General features: G+C 42.8%; 1 protein-coding gene across 1 annotated transcript in view; it reads right to left on the bottom strand.

Moving 5' to 3' along the window:
* bcl9 (BCL9 transcription coactivator) overlaps positions 1 to 23237 on the bottom strand; it is a 49393-nt gene that overhangs the window by 5259 nt on the left and 20897 nt on the right. The window contains 6 exon segments of the mRNA XM_010886034.5: positions 1942 to 4240; positions 4468 to 4567; positions 5305 to 5467; positions 5708 to 5818; positions 8367 to 8680; positions 14874 to 15239. Coding sequence (XP_010884336.3) covers positions 1942 to 4240; positions 4468 to 4567; positions 5305 to 5467; positions 5708 to 5818; positions 8367 to 8680; positions 14874 to 15169 — 3283 coding nt within the window. The 5' untranslated portion in view covers positions 15170 to 15239.

The raw sequence follows: 23237 nt of genomic DNA, 5'->3' as shown, positions 1-23237 counted from the left end.
TAATTCATTTATTGCAACTGCCTTTGGAGCAAGGGATCTAACATTTAGGAGTCCCATTTTGAGATGCGAGGTGATAGTGATTTATAATTTCACTGTTTAAATGTTGTAATGTAAACTGGCCTCATCTCTTTCAGTGTTGTGGGTGTGTAGTGTTCACACTTTTGTTTTTATTATTTAAATGTTCTTAATTTTCACTTGGTTTGGCAAAGTAAACCAATGTTTCCCATGACAAATTTCTTTAAACTGAATAAAAATGTAGCTGTGGTAAATAAGGGGTAAAGAGAGATTATTTAAATTCCCACAATTGCTTTAGGCAGATAACACAGGGCTGAAACCTAAGGGCCTATTCATACAACAATAACTTCATTGTCTTTAGAAGACTTTAGCCTGATTTGCTATAATGTTTTGTAATTACATAAACTGGTGAAAATCTAAATTGCTGACCGTCACCTACTGATGTGATGTGGGACACTACAGAAACTCCCCCACAGTCTCAATACAACACGTTGGTGGGTGGGTATTGTGGACATGTTAATGGAGACGTAAAAGGTCAAAAGGACGCTTCCTGTTACTGACATTATAAATATATAATGTCAGCATATTTATGAAGAGAGATGCTTATGCCAGAGGTTTAGGTGTAAAGTTAACCAGCTAGCTATCTACAGTACTGTGCACAAGTTTTAAGGACACTTAAAAGTGGAACTGAAATAATTGCAATATCATGTTCTTGGCAAATTTGCTCCAGGTTCTTCAAGTTGGTTGGAAGATATTTGTGGGCCTCAACCATCCCCAGAGACTACACCTTTTTTTGACTTGAGCCACTCCAAACATTTTTGGCCAAAAAACTCTTAGTTTTGTCTTACTAAAAAGCATTTCCCACATTGCATCTGGGTCACTCAAGCTTTTAGATGCCTATTTTTCAGTATTGGCTAATTTCTCCAATACATGCCAGTTTCATACAAATGAGGGCTTGTCTGGGATCTTATCTGTGTGGCTCCTCTTACAACCTCTTGTTTGCATGCTGAGTTTTGAGGGACAGCTTTTTCTTGGTGGTGCCTGGGTTGTTTGATGAAGCTTCGTACTCGTTTCCTAATCTAGGCATTTGTATTTCTTTATCTGTAACTTCTGAAGGGTCTTCATTTTTCTTCAGATTCACAGCCAGACCAATGATCCTTAAACAGTGTGGGTTTTAACCAGAAAATATGCCAGCAACTTTAATAGTTGGAGGCCAATGGTAAGATCATTGTGTCCTCATTGGGACAATAATTGTTTCAGCTGTGTAAACTGGGAACTTCCATAGCACAGAGGTTTAGTAGTTATCCAAGAAACACATTTCAGTATTTTTGTTCTTAAAAATAGTTCCCTGCATTTTCACCACAATAACTCTTAAAATGAGACAAAAACTGAATTACATTTCAATGTACCATTTGTAATTAAGAAATATAAGAATTGTTCAGGGTTCTGAGTTGCAAGGTCTTGTAAATTCACAAAACATGTGCACACATCTTAACCCAACACCTGTCCCAGCTACATTGTGAGCTACCATGCTACAGTTCATGATTTTGATGTCAGTCGGTCCAAAACACTATTTTAATTTGATGTGTCAAATAATAAAAATCAACTATGCAATGTAGTTTGCATTGAATTTGGGATAGCTGGCTTTAGTTTGATAGTTTGCCTGGGGGGAATGCAACGAGCCCTAGGGAATAAAACGACAGTTGTTTCCATATTCCTAGGATTAAGTTATTCATGTGACTATAGTCACTTGTGGTTCTATAAGTTTTACACATATCAACAAGCTTTGTCAGTGCCACAACTTTAAATAAGGTCTACTTAAATATTACTTAAATTAAACAACATTGTTCAATCTCAGGGCGCACCTTTAAATGCTTAATAAATACCACTAATACATCCGCTGCACTCAATCAATGGAAGCCTCACCTTGCTCCACGTTCCCCATCATGCTGCCAAGTGGGGGCTGCTTGTTGTTCTGCGGGATACCTGGGCTCTGCATGGGGGGCTTTGGGGATGATGTCCAGCCCGGAGAGGGGGCAGGGAGTGACGGTGACTTCATGTGCACAGGTGAGGCACCCGCTGAACCCATCATGGGGGGAGACTTAATGGAGGAGGCAACCGCCGCTGCCGTGGTCCCCTGGAGCATGCCGGCCAACTGGGAGGGAGTCTGGGGGGACTTGAGGTTCCCTGAGGGCGAGCCCAGCATAGGAGACTGTACCTGCCTCAGTGTGGGAGACTTGAGAGGGTTGACGTTGGGGGAGTTGGCCTGGCCACTCTGGATGTCCTGGGGAGCCTTGCGGCCTCCCATGTTCCTCTGGTTTGGGGGCGGGCCCGAGTTCAGGTTGGGAGCCGAATTGGGGGGCATGTGGCTAAGTCGACCGTTGCCACCGTGATTGGGTCCTCGCTGGTCGGGGCCGAACGGGGGTTCCCCCCTGGGGCCCCTAGAGTTACTAGGCCCTGGCCCGTGAGGCCCCATGCCAGGAAAGTGACGATTGGGGCCCATGTTAAAGTCCCCGGGGTGGGGACCTTGGTCAGGGAAGGGAGGCCCATGCATCATCTTCTGAGGGCCCATGTTTTCTGGCATTGGGCCACCTCTCATTTTCATAATCTCCTCTGGACTCATGTTCATGGGAGGCTCCCCACGCATCTTAGCTTGCATCATCTGGGGGTTGGGCCCCATGTTCATATTCCCAGGGCCCATGCTAAACTCAGGGCCCATCTCCCTGCCCAGGCCCTTGACAAACTCCATCCTGGAGGAGGGGCTCATGGGGCCAACATCGCCAGGCATTCTGGGAAACATCATGCCCCCTCCGTTGGGGCCATTGCCTGGGCCATCCATGGGCCCACGGGGGCCATTGCCCCCCATCATTCTGTTCATCTCCATGATCATGCCAGGGGGCAGCCCCATGCCCTGCTTTTCACCCCCCATGCCCTGCTGGAACATGGCCTCCTGCACAGCCTGCGGATTGGGGAATCTCTCAACCCGACCCCCAGGTCCTCCAAATGGCCCCTGTCCAGGTGGAAAACCCCGGCCATCCCCCATGTTGGGCCCCATGTCATCAGGCCAGTTCATACCGGGACGGGATCCTCTGGGGTTAGGGCCTCCTTCCATGTCTGGGTTAATCATGCCAGGAGGGAAGCCACCTGGCATTCTCTGCATGTGGGGGTGCATGGGGCCCCGGGGCCCCATGTTTATCTGCTCCGGGTAGTGCTCAGGGCCACCAGGGCCCCACATCTCCCCAGCAGAGTTTATTTGGTAGGGAGGCGGGGGCCCACGCATCATGGGTCCCCGGGGCCCTTGCTGGTGCATCATCATCTCGCTGATGGGGCCACGGTGCTGCATTTGCTCCTGCTTCCTCTTCTTCTCCTCGTAGAACTCCTGCTGCAGCTTCAGCCACGCCATCTGCTCCGGGTTCATCCCTGCGTGATCCCCGTGGTCACCGCCAGGCCCTCCATGAGAGTTCATGGGCGGCCCTGGAGGCGGGGGACCAAGCTCATCTGGGGAAAATCGCCCAGCCATGTCCCTAGGGCCTCCGGGCCCAAATGGAGGCCCGTCAGGCCGGGGGCCCCCTGGGCCTCCGGGCTTCCCCAGGCTCTGTGACTGGGCCATCATGGCCTGCAGGGGGCCCTGCTCCCCCGTCTTCTTGGGGCCCGTCTCAGTCATTCCGGCATTCAGCCCTGGTGGGCCGCCCAAGTTCCCCTGGCCCATGGCTGCCATGTCTTTGAGGGAGAACTCCTTATCGTCAGGAAAGAGCATACGCTGGATGTCCCGGAGCGTTTGCAGGGAGCGCTCGCGATGCTCCAGCTGTTCCTGTGACAGCCCCTCAGGGTTGTCCCCCATGCTGGACATTAGCTCGTGGGCCAGCTGTTGCTGCTGCTGAGCCGTGAGTTTAGCTTCAGCCCCTTTAGGAATGTCCAACGAGGTGAAGCCAGGTTGAGAAGCTCCAGAGGGTGTCTGGTGGCCAGGTGTGCCCCCAGGGTTGCTGTTAGGGTCGTGGGGTGTACCGTCCAGGGGGCTTCCATTTTTAGAGTCCATACCCCCTGAAGAGATCCCGTCCTGGGGGAGGCTGCCAGGCTTAGCCCCCTGCGGCTGGGCTGCTGAGGCCGGCTGTTGCTGGCCCGATAAAGGTGCTTTGGAGGCCTGCTGGTGGTTCTGTTCGGAGAGGTGAGATGACTGCTGCTGGGGCTGCTTTGAGTCGCCCCGAGGAGGACCCATCTGATTATTCTACAACACACGGTAAGGGGAACATAAGGATAGGTGGTTGGCATAGCAGGGTGACATTAATAAAGCTTTACAATAACTATTTTAATTTGGAAACATGGCAGGTGACTTAAAATTGACGGAACTAAGCTTTTAGTTTTAACATGACTAGATTAATCCACAATCACATTACAATCGTAAACACGATGTAATGAATACCAATAGTGAACACTGAAGTGGGTTGGTCTTACCACAGGTAGATGGGCTTTGCTTCCCTTGCTGTTGGAGATGTTGTTCATGTGGAAGGCGATGATGTTGTCCGAGTGGCCTGTAAAGACCGCATCAGCCGCCCTGCAGAGGGACGAGAACACGCCGGAGGAAATGAGACAGCATGCATCGCTGTGCTTCATACCATTTCAAACAGGCAGCAGGTGGATGTTTCATTTAAAAATTAGATTCAGACTTTTTCATTAAAGCCATTCCCAGAAATGCATATTGGATTCGTATTTTTTATTGAGCGCAATTGTGAACAAGGCAGATGTGAAATCCAGCTCATTGCCATAGCCCCTGATTCACTGCTGCTCAAGGATCCAATCATCTACAACATATGGCCAGGAGATGAACACGTACTCTGAATCTGTTCTAGCCAACTATGGTATCCCCATTATGATACTGCACTTTGCCACTAAACTGCATTCACACAGGCAGCCCAGTAGAAACAGTTTTTTTTTATTTTCACTTATTTATTTTGTATATTGACCAATCAGATCAGCTCTGAAAGAGCATTGATGTTAGCTGACGCAATGTAATAATAACAGGAGCAAAACTCTGAAAGTTGAAAACTACAAAGTTGAAAGGCAGCAATTAACTGAACCCGGGGTGCATTCATTTAGCCAAACTAAACGTTTTTATTGCATAATTTTTATTGAACAGAAACTAACTCATACTTAAGGTTCTATACATGATAATGGCCTATACTCATTGTAACAACTACCCAGCAGGTTTAGGAGAGAATTCAGTGCTACAGTTTCATATAGAAATCATGAACAATGTCCGTCAAACTTTACAAATCGCCCGAGCTTGCTTACTTGTTGGCCATCTCTGTTGTGAAGACGTAGACAACCTTTGACCCAGGCTTGGGACAGCTGCCACCCAGCTCCGTGCTCTGCCCTCCAATGGCATTGTGGGTCGATATTGCAGAGCTGAGCGTGTTGTTGACGTCCATAGGCTTCATCTCGGTGGAATTGCAGTCTGCAGAGAGAAACAGAGTGAGGCAAGGTGAGAACTATGGACCAAGTTTAGCTGACGTTGTGATATTTGATCTGTTCAGCGAGTGCAATAGACCCAACCTGGAACCATTCAGACAGTATATAGTGTCAAGAGTTTTAGAGAAGTAATGCTGATCTAGGGTCTTATTCTCAGTGCACACTTCTGTTTTGAGATCGTAGTAACAGATCTGCGACCAGTCGACAAAAGCGCTACAGCACTTACTAAAGAACCCTGGGTCTTCCTCATCACTCTCACCGCCTGAGCACCAGTCCGCTCCACTGTAGGGCTGCCGTCGCTCGGCAACACACAGCCTCTTGGCTCGGCTGCCCAGCTCTACACCAGAGGAGAGGGAGACAGAAAGAAGCAAAAGTTAAGTTGTGCTTCTTTAGATCAAATAAACCAAAAGCCCATATTCATGCATTAACATGTGTTTGGTTAATAACACCTTCAGGCCTTTCTGTGATTTGTGCATTTCTAATAAAGTAGTGCAGGATTTATAGCGTGGTTCCGGATCTTGATGTGCCATCTGACCAACTGAAAGGAGTTTGCTTGACAGCACAGACCTGGTGCCAGGCTAGGGGACAGCATTAACACGACAAAACCAAAACAACCACTAGTTTGATGCACTCAGGCGGGCCAACGAGTGGCGAGGGAGACCATCTGCCTCTAAGGCATGCTGGGAAAAGTGTACGGCCCTGAGTGATATCTGTCCTGACAGACTGAAACCCGTCAGAGAAAGATGAAGTAATTTAGCCCAGTGCCTTTGAAACAGGCAATAACCATGCGAAAACAAAGCAGGACACTAATGGATGTTCATAGAGCATCATGGAAAACTGGTGTTCAGATGCAACCCTGTTTCACTGCATTTGTTAACGGTTTCTACAGTTTATTTTGCATCTACTGAATATGACCTCTGTGCCTCTAATCACAAAAGCTCATGTAAACATCCACACATGAACAAATGTGACACAGTCAATAGGTTAAGAGATCATCTTTAACTTTAAAGTCGGGTTTCCTGGAACCAGCTTAAGCTTACCCCTGGAAATTTGAATGAATATATAATTCTCATAATAATTCTCATGTTAAAGCATTTTCTCCACGATTACACTTAATCCACATCCCTAGACACCCTACGACTGCTTCCTGTGTGTATTCTGGAAAATGAAGTCGGGCTCACACATCGCTCCGAGTGTGCCTCCAACTCCCTTGCTTCCAGACCTCCAGAACTTTCTGTCCTCACCCCCAGCCCCAAACCTGTGGGGCCCTCCAGGCAAGCAGCTGTGATCGTTGTGCTCCAGGCCCCGAGGCATAAAGCCTGAAAACTTTATGAGCCAGTTGGGAGGGGTGGTGGGTGTGTTTGTAATTCTTTGTTTGTGTGTAAGCTGGAAATTACAGTCATGACTTCTCTCCAATGGAATGGAAGCTCCCTGCACTACACCTGCTACATCCAACCACACCAGACACACAACTAAAGCTTGTAAATTAAATCAGCAAATGGCCAATAACCCAGATCCACAAAAACATTTAAAAATAAATCACTCACATCCAGAAGGATTTTTTTTGGGAATACTGTTTTTATTAATCTAATATACACTACACTATCACCTTTGTACTTACTTGTGATGAAGCAATTACCTGAGAATTTACAATCCATGTTAAAAATAAGGTGCTGCTGAGAGACAATCTGCAAATGTATTGTAATATATGGCTTTACATTAATATACATTAATGTAAAGCCAATACGAAGGAAATTATGCTTGAGTGTATTTACAATTTACTCATTTAGCAGATGTTCTTAACCAGAGCGACCTACAACTAGCACATGTATATTAAGATAGTTGTCTGGTTGTCCCATCTAGCCATGACACAGAAAGTAAAGGTTTCCTCAAAAAAGTCAAGGTACATGATTTCATGTCATATGCGAAGTGAAATCTCATCCCCCTCAGGAATAGCAATCTCAGGTGTAACCAGCAGAGGTCTCAGTGAAAGGGAAACATTAAGGGGAAAGGGACTCAACCCCTCCTCTAACCCATTGAGATGGTTTGTTCCAAGGCTCCAGCCCACACAGAGTTGTATCCACTAGGAGATAAACGGGGGTGTGAATGTCTTAATGCAGCACTAACGCCAGCCCTGAGGAGGATCATATACCACACACATTCGCTTCCTCACTCACACACATTCTTGCTCTTACGCACACTTGCTCACACAAACCTTATCGTTGCGCGGTCATATACACGCACGTTAGCTTGCTCACACACGCTTTCTTAAATGCACGCACAGCGAGCTAGGAAGACATCCACCCAGAGTTGTGACTAATGCCAGTTCCTGTGAGGTCCCGGGGGCCATTGTGACATGCACACAATAGCCCGGGAGCCATCTTACGGGGACCCGACTTGACATCCGCCACAAATCACAGGGAGTAAACGGGTGGATGGAGCATAAATACACACTGACACATTCCCACCCAGAGAAGTCCACATCAAGAGCTAATAATTCACTCTTTACACTCTGTGGTTCCTCCAGTCCAGTTGAAGCCCAGACAGATTGCAGAGAAGTATAACAAGGTGTTACGTCGAAGGTGAAACAACACTGGTTTTCAACTAACGTTTCTACAACCTAATGTTGAAGGCAGCACTCATTATTTGCCAGGAGCCATATTCTGACATGAGATCTGCTTGAGAAGCCCGACAAAATGTCACGGTGACATTAAGGAATGGCCTACGTGACTGTAGGAGTTTGACTCCAAATCGGGCGCCATGAGACACTGTCCAGGAACAGTCGACGCCATAGGCTTTTTATCATCGCCTTGTCTTCCACATCAAAAAGCCTGACTTTAAGCTGACAGTTTCAATCAGTTATTGACTCCGTCGCTCTGCCTTACCTTTCTGCTCCGCGTCGTGGTTGGGCGTCCCCGTGTCACGCTGCTCAAACGACTCCACCGAAGTGCTCCGTTCTCTCTTCATTTTGCCTTTGGCCCCGTTGCCTGCATTCAGGCCTTGTCCGTTTTTTAGCCCCAGGCTCCCCACGGGCCCTTTGGGGCCCAGAGTTTTTGGATCACAAGGAGAAGGCTGTGACTGGCTGCTCGCACCCCCGGGCTTTCCCTGATTGGGCAGTTTGGAGTCCATCTGGGCAGCGCTGGAGGGAGACATGACGGGTGGGGAGCGCACCATGGCCTCCTGCTTCTGTTTGGGACTGCTGATGGACAGGAGAGACCAACAGGGTTAGGATCAAACAATACGCCAGCACTGCTCAGTCTCAACCAATCACTTCAGCCTTGATAATGTAATTAATTTGCAATGAGAGAACAGGCCAGGTAACAGCCACCTAAAAAGCCCTAAAGCTGCAAGCAAAACACTTCAAATACAGTTAACAGTAGAAATAAACGTACTCCTTATGTAGATCAAACCACTGGCAACTGACGTCGTGATCAAAACCACATGAGGAAACATCACAGAAGAGTAATTAATATTCTCTTACATAAACGTTCCGGTGAGAACAGACAAGCTAGTACTACAGCTGGGACTTGTTCCCGGAGGCCGTTGAAGGCACATGGCAGCTCCTTGCTCTGAGAAAGTGACACTCTTATTCAACAGCGGAGTCATGTTCATTTGGCGCCAAAGGTTTCATAATGGAATGCAACCATGAGGAACTTCATCGAATTGTCCAATGAGAAACAGTGCCCCGGATTTCCACGGTGAAATGTATGAAAACATTGAGCCACAATGAACATAGCCCCAAACTCAGCCCGGGGGAGTCATGACACGCAGTAGAGTGACTAACAAAGGGTAAACATGGCCACCTCGATTCCTCAACCTTTCTTTGTTGACCGAGTTGGGGAGCAGCGGGAGAAGTGTGTGTTTGTTAATATATAATCGGTGCCTTGTTAAAATAGGCCCCTAGTACACAGACTTAATTCTCCCTGCGTTGAACCCAAACCTGGTGGCGGTGGGGGAAGAAAACTTGCCCTATTGTCATGGAGACCAGGTACACATAGATTAAGCAAAGAATCAAAACATAGGGAAGTTGGACATAATATTGGAAAGTAACACATTTCAAAATGGGTCTGACCACACAAATGTAGTATAAGAACACACTTAACCTTGCCTCAAGCTATTGGTAGTTTGTGGTTTAGTATGATCACTGTAACAGCTTAAAGTATGTTGGTGGATTGCCATCTAGCAATTCTGGCAAATGTCAGTGGGCATGTCATCTTATATTGGGCTGGACCAATCAAACAAATGTATTCTCGTTTTTATAAAATGTCATTATTGACAGGTCGGAAGCTACTTAATATACGTAATATAGCCTAAAATGTGAAGACCAAAACAAGGCAATCACCATCTAATAACCTGATATTTGTACATGGTTTTAAATTCGGGTTCAACCAATATGTTTTTTCAGGGCCGATTCTGATACCGATTATTAGTGATCAAGGAGACCGATGACCGATATTTGGGGCTGATTTATATTTGCGATAAAAAAAATATAATTACTGTGAAATTTTCAAGTACTAGAAAAGAGAACAGTTGAAACAATATTTTGAAGAATAAAGTGCAGGGAGCTCCTATCAGCATTTCTTGTGAACTTAAATTTCATATAGATAAAAATAATTAACTAAATAGCTTCCCGAATCAGATATATTTTACTGTTTACAATCTTTGTCAGGTTTCTTTCCTGTAAAAATTAATGAATAAACTAAAACGTTTCCGTAACTAACTTTTCTGCAGTGTAGCCATCAGCAATGAAAGGGAGTTTCAAAAGAGAAAGTTAAGAGGGTCAAAGAACTAAAATATGCTTAAATTATTAGAGCACAAAACATTTTCACTTATTACAGCATTGGAAATGTTTGGAAATCCTTTGGTTCCAATTATATGTATGGAATGTATTAACATTATTACTGGTGGAGTATTTCTGCTATTATGTCATGCTTAGAGTACGACCTCCCCTGATATAAGTGACTTGCAAGAATTAACATTGTCAAGTTTTTTGGAAGTCAGCTGACCAAATAAACGGTAAACAAATAAACATGAAGTTACACTAGCTTCGCATTCAAAATACGTTAACTAATTAATTCAAGACTCAACGTTGGCTACTGTTGTTACACTCATGTTCATAAAAGTGCAAATACCCAGGGGTAAGTAAAGTGCAAATGATAGGCAAAATAATTTCCTCACAACGGAAGACAAATCTTTAACGTTAGCAAAGCTGACGTTACTTTTGCTAAACCTAGCTACTATCTTGTAAAAACAAAGAAATACAGGCGAGTATTCTGTTATGTATTAATTGTTACCATACTAAGAATGTTAGCTATCTAATTGCATTCAGACCAGAGGCAGAGCTTAAATGAATGCGATGGGTGTACGGCACCCATGGCAGCCAATCAGAGGGCCCTAGAAGAAGTTTAAGGTTGAAAAAAATATTGCAAGCAAATTGAAATGATATTTTGCTAGATACTATTTAGTTGACATTGAAGTGATATACATCTATATAGGTTTTGATATTCCAAAATGCATTTTATGATGACCAATATGTGACCATGTTGCCAGATGCGAATAGGGTTGTATAAAAAAAGTAGCGTTTGTGCAGTTTTTATGTGGAGTCCGCAGGTGGTTGGGCAGTATAACATCAGTGATATATGACAACCATGGGTGTAATGTTGGATCTAGTGCAACATCATTTGTTAAAAATTTGAAATGTGGAAGATAGCTAAAGTAACAAAACAAAGATGGAACGTGGAAATAAAAGCAATACATTATGCAAACATTAATATAATGATATGTGCCCTTGAGAAACGTATTTAGTATAGTTGTCGAGGAGCACAAGCATGAAAAGATGTTGGAAAATTTGGTAGCAGTAGTAAGATTTTTGACAGTGTTACAAATATTTGACTACATAAACTCAAACATTAGTGTTAGCCATCTTTAACTGCAACAAAGATCATTAGGCGGGGATTTTTGCGTATTAGGTGTGGCTGATTCATCATGTTTGCCCTATTTAACAGGGGTCTGGAAAAATCACTTTCTAAAGTCTGTTTTCTGCTAGCAGGCTACAACAAAACACTAGTTCAGACGTTTTCGGTGGAGTAACGTTAGTCCACAAAAGAATTTGCCTGGGTATTGTCATCATAGAGAAAGATCATATGAGGGTCATGTTTGTTGCAACGTCAGTTTAGATTTTTGTGAGCATTATTGTGAATGCCAGCATTCTTACCTCTTGTCTCTCTGCATTCTTATTTCCCACGTCTCTCTCAGAAATATGACACACAGTGTTGATTGGTTGTACACTCACCTAAAGGATTATTAGGAACACCTTCTCAATTTCTCATTAATGCAATTATCTAATCAACCAATCACATGGCAGTTGCTTCAATGCATTTAGGGGTGTGGTCCTGGTCAAGACAATCTCCTGAACTCCAAACTGAATGTCAGAATGGGAAGGAAAGGTGATTTAAGCAATTTTGAGCATGGCATGGTTGTTGGTGCCAGACGGGCCGGTCTGTGTATTTCACAATCTGCTCAGTTACTGGGATTTTCACGCACAACCATTTCTAGGGTTTACAAAGAATGGTGTGAAAAGGGAAAAACATCCAGTATGCGGCAGTCCTGTGGGCGAAAATGCCTTGTTGATGCTAGAGGTCAGAGGAGAATGGGCCGACTGATTCAAGCTGATAGAAGAGCAACTTTGACTGAAATAACCACCAATAAAGCATCTTTGGGATGTGGTGGAACGGGAGCTTCGTGCCCCTGGATGTGCATCCCACAAATCTCTATCAACTGCAAGATGCTATCCTATCAATATGGGCCAACATTTCTCAAGAATGCTTTCAGCACCTTGTTGAATCAATGCCACGTAGAATTAAGGCAGTTCTGAAGGCGAAAGGGGGTCAAACACAGTATTAGTATGGTGTTCCTAATAATCCTTTAGGTGAGTGTACATCACAAGTAAATAGCCAATCTGATAATTCTGTGGGCAGGACATTGAGCAATACAAGCAGAAACTTTCAGCGAGAGGCATCTGCCAGATGCATTTATAACTAAGTATTTTATCTGCAGTTATATCAGACAAATGAACAATTCTGATTATTGTAAAAAGTATGAATATCGGATCCAATTATCGGTCAGACAATTGGTTGACTCCTACTTTAAATGAAGGTAAACGTAAAATAAAATATTGAATTAATCCATACAACTACAGGTAAAGCTTGGGGCTGTATATTACATTATTTATTTATGCATAAACAATTTGTTATGGTACAAAATGTTTGTCCATTTATTCAGCCCGGGCCTAATTAGGTCTGTGCTTCAGTGGATTCAGGCCATTGGTCTATTTGGTCTCATGCCAAGTGTTTTGAACGACCAATAATATTGTATTTTACTTTAAGATAATCAGAGTCTTTGCTTGCGCGATTAAAAACAGCTTGCAAACTACCACAGTTCAAGTCAAACGTAAGGCTATAGAAGCAAATTGTTTCTTGCGACACCAGACCTGTTATAAGCCATCTCCCAAAAAATTGTGTATATATTGTATACTGAAATAAAATACAAACAGAAAATGTGTTGTGTACGGATGTCACCATTCTTGCAAGAGACTGGGCACAGGCAGATCATAGTGGGCTGAACGGGGCAGAGGGTGGCACTAATACATACAACACTGCTTTTTCATAAAACCATGCACAAAAAAAAAGTGTGTGCTGTGAAAACGAATTTCAAGTGTATTTTGGGTTAACTACAGTACTTTTTTTTTGATTAAATCAATCATTACAATCTCTATATAACCTGCACATCATGTTGGCAGTGCCACAGCTTTTGCAGCCCAGAACATACGCCCAGTTGGTGTTTAGTGAGTCAGTGACCAGTAAACAGTGACGCTGACCTATCAAATAAAATTTCACGTTTTGTATTAAATTGGACCAATCACATGATGCTTTGCACAAGATCAGTTGGAAAATTGATGCAATGTCAAACTTGAGTAAATGGTAAGATAACAGCTAACAAATTAAAACTGCATCAACAATTTGTCTTAACTGAATTTTCACATGACAAAAGTAATCTAAGGAATTTTAGCTAAAACAAATAATTCAGCACAATGTAACATCCAAAACAGAAAATGTCACATCCAAAAAGGTAGATTTTTCTCTTTAAAGTATATTATAACTAAGCATGTCACAAGAGTTGATTCGGTGCCAATGGTTCTGATTTTCATTTTCAGCGCATTCGGTCGTATCATTTGGACAGAAAAATAATTGCACAGACAGGCTGTGTATATCAACTAGATATTTATCAAGCAGACAATGTCTAATCTCATTATGATTGCTGTTCGGTCAGAGACTTAAGCACTGACAAAAACTCTAATTGAATGCCAATGTTTCATGTATTGTTTGATTCTATATTAAGCTTTTAAATGTTCCTAAACAGGTGTGGCCAAAGTGCCCCAGTCTGTCCCTGCTAAAGCCCAGATAAAGCTGACTGGAAGAAACACCACACTCAACAGGAGTAACAAGTCAGACACAAGCCCAACCAGGCCTTGAGCACTCCTCTGTTTAAAAGGAAAGCTCCCCACCACCCAGTTAAACATAAGCCCTTGCACTCTCATCAAAACCTGGTGAGAAGCTCCAGCTTGCCTCTGTGCCAAAATGGCCTCGCAGTCCAAAATGGAGCCTACGGAGCCTATCACTGAACCTATATGGATGCCATTGCCAACTCTGAGATGGTGCTCTGGCAAGGCAGCTCCAGCCTTTATACTTGCCCCAGAGGACCTGAGTCAGTGCAGGCCGGGATCGGCTGGCAAAGAGGCAGCTGCAGGGCGAAGATACTCAGGTCACTGTTCCAGGGCGCATGCACAGCCAGGACCTGCTGTCAATCTTTAACGGGGACACAGGCCTTGAACTGGCGATGGGACCTCGTCACATACTGGCCGGAGCGGCTCACCAAGTATGGTCCTTGTGTAACCCATGGATCCAAGAACAGGTTGTTTTAGATCTGGGATTTTCGATAGGACTATCGGACAGGATTCAATACCACTGACCAAAGCATGGAGGCAGCTGGGACCCAACACAGTGGTTTTAGTTAGAGACGGACAAAGGACGTATTCCTATTTGTTTTTGTTGCAGGAATGCAGGAGGGCCTAATGGATCTCACAATATCTCAAGGACCGAATTAAGTCGATAGTCATGTTCTGCAATACGCAACTCAAATGTTTTTTAAACAACTGAATAAAAATCTCTTCCTTTATGCAGTTAAACTGACATGTTATAAAACAGTGGGGTGCACAACATACGGCCTGCGGGCCAAAGGTGGTCCAGGTGGGGATGAAAAGGTGCCCTTGAATTGGCGTTCATTGGTTTTAAAGGGTCAAGAGAGATTTAATAGGAGGCAAAGACCCAGCTCACCTCTGTGTGTTAGCCGACGGGGAGTTCCTCACTTTGGGATTGCTGGAATGCATTGACGGCGATCCCAGGGAGACGGAAGGTGGATTCAAGTGCTGGTGCGGGCTGGCCGAGGGTCTGGCCTTAGCCCGGGGGTTCCTGGGGCCTGTTCCAACAGGGGCGGTGTTAGGGGCAAGGCTGGAGGGGTTACTGTTATTGGCTCTGCCAATGTCTGGACCCGCCTCCTCCCGCTCCTTCCTGGCTCGCTCTTTCCGGCTGAAGTTTCCTGCTGTGGCTCTTTCCTCTTGCACCTCCAGCATCCTCTGGATGTCGGTGTGTGCGGTGTGTGCCTGGAGTCTCCTCAGGGAGCCCTCGCAGTCATTGGGCACACTGGTAAAGGGATGGAAGGAGGGGGGAGGGAAGGAGAAATAAGAAAATGTTAGGAACTTTGAAGTGTGTATGTATACTTGATGGTCAGAGTCACTCAAACCAAGCAGGTGACATTGACAACTAACCAAATACTAACAGGTGACTTAGTTTTGTTTCATTTCTCCAGAACATGGACTAGTGCTCACAGATCCGATGGGTTGGTTTTAGGGGAGGTGTTCAGATGTAAACGCCTTATGCACCAGAAACAAACACTAATGGGCTAGCATAGCATTTGGCAAGAGAAAGGCATTTAAGTAGCTGCTATTACCCTGAGGGCCCCTTTTCTCAGAATCACGATCATGAGACAAGTCCCTTGTCTTCTTGGAAGACACACCCTGATCCTCTACGGGCTGTTGTCCACTATTGTGACAGTGTATGTGAAACTGCCGAATCCAGAGCAGTTATTACGGCCATGTCCAAACGGCACACTATCCTATAGAGTGCATATCAAGTAGAGGTCGACTGATAGTGGATTTTTAAAGGCAGATAGAATAATGTTAGTTTGGAGCAGGAAAAAGCCGATAGCCGATTAATCGGACAATACCACCACACATTGTCGGGAATGAACAATCTTTGACTTTATTAAAAACAGGATAACTGTTGAACTGAACATCTAATTCAAAGAAAACTGAACATCAAACTGACTGATTCTAGTATACAAAATAACACTGTGGGTGGGAGTTATATTAGAGTCTACGTTAGACTTTTCTGAAGGCCTCAGGACATAAACAAGAGCTACCAGACATGTTTCAAATAGCCATATAATAGCCTACATTTGAACAGTAATAAAACTCAAACACTTTTTATTTAAATTAGTCAGCAGAATGAACTCTTCACAATCTTGGTAAACTGGGTGGTCTATTACATAATTGCCTGATCGCAATAATTTGAGCCAGATCAAAATGTTTCTATAGACAACTCTTATTGCACAATATATGGATTACAAAATCATGTTTCCGATCTGAATAAGGTATTTTTAGGCCAATGTCTCAACAAATACCATGTGAATTATATCCGTTTCAATTGGATGTCTAGGCCATGGGTGCACAAGAGTGTTTGACAGCTCTGCCCACAGTTATAGGCGCAGATCATTTACTGAAACTAATTTGCTTCTAAATCTCAGTATGTTTAAACCTGGCTTAGAATTGTAGTGCAATGCACCATAATGTAGCCTAATTTCGCAATATTATTATTTTATAGTCGCTTATTTGTTGGATCAACTCTGATCGACAAAAGAAATATATATATCTTTTTAAATAATGTACGTTGAAGTGCGCATATTCCCGGGGTAAGGAGAATCCTAAAGAGTGCGATTTAATTTCATGAATGGATAGTTACATGGCTGGATATAACGACACAGTGAAATTACCTTGAATTCTTGTATGAAGCCTCAGACTCATCGCAAGTGACCAGTAGAGGCCTGGCAGCCATTAGCCACTAGCCACTATCCGTGCCAATTTCTGTCGATAGCAATAGTTTGTAAAACGTCCTATCGGCAGTGATTAATCGGCCAAATAATTAATCAGTCGACTTCTAACATCAAGTCTACACACCCTTACTAAAAATGCAGCTTTTGTTTTTGTAAAGGCTGAAATGAAGAAAAATCACTGTCAATGCTTTGGTTGCATAAGTGTGCAAACCACACAACTAATACTTTGTGGAAGCACCTTTTGTTTGAATTACAGCACTACCTCTGTTTTGATAAGTCTCCAGTTCACGCCAGATAGTCTTGCAGTTCCTTTAAGCTGTAGTTGGCCTCTCGGTGAACTCCCTGATGTGTCCTCTCCTTGCGCTTTCATCAAATTCAGAGGGATGTCCTAATCTTTGCTATGTCCTGATAGTGCCCTTTTGCCACCACTTTTTAATTATGGTCTTGACAGTGTGCTATGATACATGTAATGGCTTTTAAATTATATCCCTCTCTTGGTATTAAGCTTTCAACAATATATATTTTCTTAATTGTGTGTGCTAACACACATACTACTTATTTGATTTTGGTTGTATTTACTGTACATATGCGGTTGTATAAATTCAACATATGATTATATATTTACATCTATTTGTTTACAATATAATGCACAGTAACTGGTATTATACATTTAACAGTATCTAGCAACCTCCACCAGTCACAGGGTTGGAAGAAAAAAGATTTTGGTCTTTACTGCGTTAGACAATTCTGCTAGTTTCTTCATTAACAAGACTGGAAAACAAGCAGATCACACTCTTACATACACAAGGACCCATATCATATCCCACCAAACAGAAGGGCCAACAATCCTACACATAAAACTTCACAAAAAACCTAAACAATTCCCATGGGAAATAGGGGACATAAAACTACAACTCACTGGCAATATTAAAGTCTTTCCAAACCCTCATAATAATCAAACAGCAGCAAAATTTTAATTAGAAAAAACAGTCTGGGATATAACCAGCAAAGGTATACAAGAAAGTGCGAAAAATCACAAATGCTCTTTTTTCCCCAAACCATAATCCAGAAAATGTATCATTCACAACCTCCTATTTCTATGTTTTTCAAAAATAACTAACTATTTCATCCTCTAGGAGCCAAAGGCATTAACCTAGTAAACAATAATAGTGGTTGCGTCTTCAATCCTCCTCTCAATCTTAAATTTCACATAGAATTGTTTTTCTTTGCCCATGAAAGAGCTGGGGTAAAGCCATTCCAATGTGCGGTGTGCATATCCTGCTAATTACACGTTCCATATCAGTGCACCAACAGCTGCACATGAAATGTGAATTAATAGCAGTTTATTAATATTGTAAGTTAACATGTTCAATCTGCCTCACTAATGTGTCTGACGTAAAGCTCCACTAAACTAAAACCCCTTTCCAAAAACACCAGGAAATAAAAACAGACTAAAAATTTGCAAATGATTGAAACCCTATATTCAATAGACAACATATCAAATGGTGAAGCTGAATTATTTTTATTGTACCTTGAAAAACATATGTCCACTTTGAATTTGATAACAGCAAGTGGGACAGGTGCAACAAAAGACTTGGTAAATTGTGTAATACAGTACCAAAAAAAGATCCTAGTGGAACATCTCAATTAATAAGGTTAATTGGCAACAGGTCAGTAACATGATTGGGTATGAAAAGAGCATCCCATAGAGGACGACACTTTCAGAAGTGAAGATGGGGAGTTCACCACTCTGTGAAAGACTGCACTGGCAAATAGTGCAACAATTTAAGAATTCCGTTTCTCTATGTAAAATGATGAATCTCATCATCTACAGTACATAATATCATTAAAAGATTCAGAGAATCCAGAGAAATCTCTGTACACAAGGGGCGAGGCCAAAAAACTATATTGGATGGTCATGACCTTCAGGCCCTCAGATGGCATTGCAATAAAAACAGACATGATTCTGGAATGGAAATCACTTCATGGCCTCAGGAAAATTTCTGAAAACCATAGTTGTTGCTGCATTCACAAATGCAAGTTAAAACTCATATCTAAATAGATAGATATAAACAAGATCCAGAACCTGCCCTCTCTGGGTCTGAACTAATTTAAAATGGACTGAGGTGAAGTGGAAAACTGTTCTGTGGTCCGACAAATCAACATTTTAAAATATATTTGAGAATCATGGAGGCAGCATCCTCCAGACTAAAGAGGAGAGGAACCATCCGGCTTCATATCAGCACAGTTCAAAAGCCAGCATCTGGAGCACCATATGCTGCCATCCAGAAAACATCTTATTCAGGGAAGGCCTTGCATATTTCAGCAAGACAATGCCAAACTGAATTTTGCATGTATCACAACAGCATAGCTCCATAGTCGGAGGGCTAAACTGGCCTGCCTGCAGTCCAGACCTGTCACCCAATGAAAACATTGAGAATTATGAAACAAAAATCACGACAAAGGAGACCCCAAACTGTTGAGCAGCTGAAATCCTATATCAAGCAAGAATGGGAAAACATTTCACTTTCAAAACTACAACAATTAGTCGTCTCAGAGCCCAAACGCTTAGAGTATTGTTAAAAGAGGTGATGCAACACAGTGGTAAACATGCCCCTGTCCTAGCTTTTGAAATGTGTCGCTGACATCAAATACAAAATGGACACATGGACATATTTTTCCAAGAACAAAAAAAATTTCTCAGTTTCAACATTTAATATGTTGTCTTTGTACCATTTTCAATTGAATATAGGGATTCTCTTTATTTGCCTCCCAACGTTTTGGGGAACGGGGTTGTACTTTTATATGTAGGATTATTGGTGATTACACGCAATGCCTACAAAAACTGTGCAGATATTGTGTATAGCGAGGTAGCGATGCCATAGCCAATTTTTCCAACGTCAAATGCATTTTTCTATTAATTCCGAACTTGACCCTGGAAGCATACAACCGCAGTGGACTGCAGAGGAAGACAGTTAGGGCAACATTCTAAACGGTCTAGTCTATTCCCTGCTTGCAATTTCTTAAGTGTGTCAAAACATGTGTGGTAGTAAAATGAAGATCAACTAATTAATATAAGAGCATAATGGACTTTAAAGTTCTTAGGATAATGAGTGCCATCCGCCTATGAAACTAACGTAAAATTAACTATGATGCATTCCTCATAACACGTCTGAACAGAATCTGGATTTTATTTTTTATTCTACAGACCAACAGAAGGCTGGAGCTGTAACCGGCAGGCCAGTTTACCTTTCAAAATAGACAAAAAAAATCCCAATATAATAAAAATGCATTTATAATCTCACAATGTTTTGTGGTTTTGCCATGGTGGGGCGGTGCAGTGAAATTATAGCAGCAGAGGTGCTGGTACATCAGAGTATGAAAATATCAAGTCCCAACTCAAATGCTACACTAAACCACAAATAAATGTAGTTACAGTATGTGACCAAAATAATTTTATGAAATGTACAACCTACGCTCATGAAACATGCATGGAAATTACAACATACAGCATGTACAACATTTGTTGACAAATCCCACATGTTCAAATATGAGAGCCATGTTTTATACATTACTTTTCCATATGGGTTGTAATGAGAATTATAATATAATTATAATAATTATAATATAATTATTATAATTATAATTCTGAAACCAGGACATTGACAGTATTTTATATTATTATTATTAGATAACTTCACAAATGTTGTTGGTTACAAGATCTTAAAGGTGAAAAATGGTCTGACATGGTTTGCCTGTCAGCCTTATCATCAACAAAAGTTGCATTTTCTATAAGGGTGTAATATCCACTGTGTACTGTTTGCCCAGGCCCAAACTCAAGAACTATGTTGAATTCCATGGAATAGGGTGTTGTTTTATGACGTGACCAAGGCTAACCAGGCAAGCCCTGTTTGTAGCTGTGGAGATGTGCATGCATGCATGCATGCTTGTGAGTGTTTGCATGTGTGTGCTAGGCAATGTGCATTTCCACTGCAAATAAAACTAAATATTGCTCAATGTGCTCCAATTGGGATATGAGAAACTCCCCTGTAATGCTGCACTGTCAAGATAGCATGAAATATTCAGGATTGTTGCCAAGATATTCCAAGTGCTTCCTGCTCTAGCAAAAGGTTAGAGGGCTGAAACCAAAGGGAAATTATCCAATTGGAACTGGGGCTCCAACTTGGCCCTAATAACACAAGCAACCCAGTCACAATTAACACCAAACTCTGTTTTTAAAGATGAGAATGTAAGTACTTCAAATCCCTGTGACGGTTTTCCAGCGACAAAACTATTTGGTTCTGGTTTCTGAGATAACCAATAAGGTAAAAGATTATTCACACTACAGAGACGGTAGAAAACAAAAAGTTAATAACCACTTAAACATTCTCACACTTGCAAATGGATTTAAAAGACGGGCAATTACCTGGATTTGTCCAATAAGAAAAAATGTTGGTTGCAAAACATTTTGCTACGTTAAGCATTTGTTAAACTAATGAATGTGACTCAGCAATGGGGGCTCTGCTCTTTCAGGTCTCAGGAGATAAAGGGCTTGTTTACATTATGAGAGAGAGAATAAAAAGACTTCTGATTATATTACCATTTACATAGTGTTTGAATTCTCAAAGGCATACCACGCAGGACTGAGGCCACCAATCGCCTTAAATCGAGCGATGTGTGTGCTTATTACCGATAGAACGGTCTTCACACATCGAAAATGTGGTGAACGCTACCTCGGAAGACGGCGTCTCCAGCTTTCAGTATCTGCAAATTAATGTAACAAAATAATCTAAGCATCTCCAGTCTTCTTCGACCCATCACGGACAATGTGGCATAACGGAAACCAGCCCTTAACGTGCTGTATATTGGCGTGTGAGTCAGGTTCTGTTGGGTTCCTGCTATATCTGACACCTCAGTGCCCCGCGGGGCATGAAGCAGACCACATTACTCATGGGGAAAATGAGGTCATCGAAACCCAGGAGAGATGGGAGAGGAGTCGTCAGTGGGGAGGTTCTGAGAGGTGGGAGGGAGGTACGCTCACAAGTAGCTAGCCTTAAGCAGCTCGACCTCTCCCATCGACGCCTAAGGGAAAACACTGCAACAACAGAGCAGCCATCTAAGTGGGTTTTGTTCATTAGGATACAAAAATCACAAAACATTCATATCCAGAAGACACTTAGGATTGGTGTCGACAAGACAATGACTGATTAAAACAGGGCCGTGTTCATTAGGGCACATCATTTCAAAATGTTAAAATGACCACTTGAAAAGATTGGGATGGAAAACTGATTGAGCATCTCTTATTAGACAAGTTCTAAGGTCGACTCGCTCGTTCACTCGGTTCAAGCTTTTCTCCACGCTTAGTGAACACAAACATGGCCAGTTTCCCTAGGCAAGGTTTTTGCCCTTTCTTACCAAGTGCAGTGGGTTCATGACATTCAAAAGACAAAACCTCATCGGTATAAGACCATAAAGAGTCCAATAAGGGGGGGGGGGGGGCTTCCATTCCACCACTCGAGTGTGGTAAGCACCGGCAGAGGCACTGGAGTCAGTCGAGCCTCCGCGCCGTTGAGACAAGAGGCATTACACTTCACCGACGAGCGTGCGCCCACACCGTCGCCATGGCAACTCCGGTGGTGTCAGAATCAGAATGACTCCCAAAACAACAGCTCGTACCGCTCCACGCAGTCAAGCGCCCACCCCCACATACAATCCTGAGCGCACACATACACGGTCAGACAGTGGGAGAGACAGAGACTGGGCTGGCTGGCACACAGTTTTAAAATGCTTATAGATGCACTAAATTGCACAATTTCAGCCACCTCACTTATATCAGAAATAACTCAGACAAACCCATTCAACACACAACGCTGTGAATTGGGCGTATTAGACTGGATTTTGTTCTTAATTATTATTTTTTATACAATTGCTTCCAGCTGAGTATGGACATTTTCATTATTAGTTATGTCAATAGTTTATTATGTGTAGATTATAAAGGGCCTAGTTTGAGCAGAATATTACCTGTCAGACAATGTAAAGGCAGATGCTCTTAAACAGCTGCTGGAGAAAGGAAATTTTTTAAGCCCAGTAATGCATTTGCATTTCTTAGCAATGAGTATGTGCTCAGGTCATTTTATTCGTTAAATATTTCCTTCGGTAATGATACAAGATCCCACAGAGGTAGTTTTTTCTTAAAATACATTTTGATGCTGCATGATTTACAGGAAAGGTTTCAAAATAAATTAAGCCACATGCTGTGTTGAATGCTTCTTGAATACATCGGAGCTGGAAAAAAAACAACGCTATTCTGTTTAAATGAGAGCCTTTGCACACATTGCAGTCAAAATTGTCGGTGCTATTCCAACTGTTGTTTTGTGAGCTGAAGTCGAGGAGGCACAGCTAGTTCCACAATCGCTTGTGGTGGTATTGATAAAGCAACATTATTGAATGTAGCCGCTTAGCTTAACAATGGGATATTATTGTGCTGGGGGACTAGGGTCAGTCTGTCCAGTCTTAAGTCCCAAATGTTT

The sequence above is a fragment of the Esox lucius genome, chromosome 22 (assembly GCF_011004845.1).
Source record: "Esox lucius isolate fEsoLuc1 chromosome 22, fEsoLuc1.pri, whole genome shotgun sequence".
NCBI lineage: Eukaryota > Metazoa > Chordata > Actinopteri > Esociformes > Esocidae > Esox > Esox lucius.
This window is presented reverse-complemented; position numbering and strand designations above follow the sequence as displayed.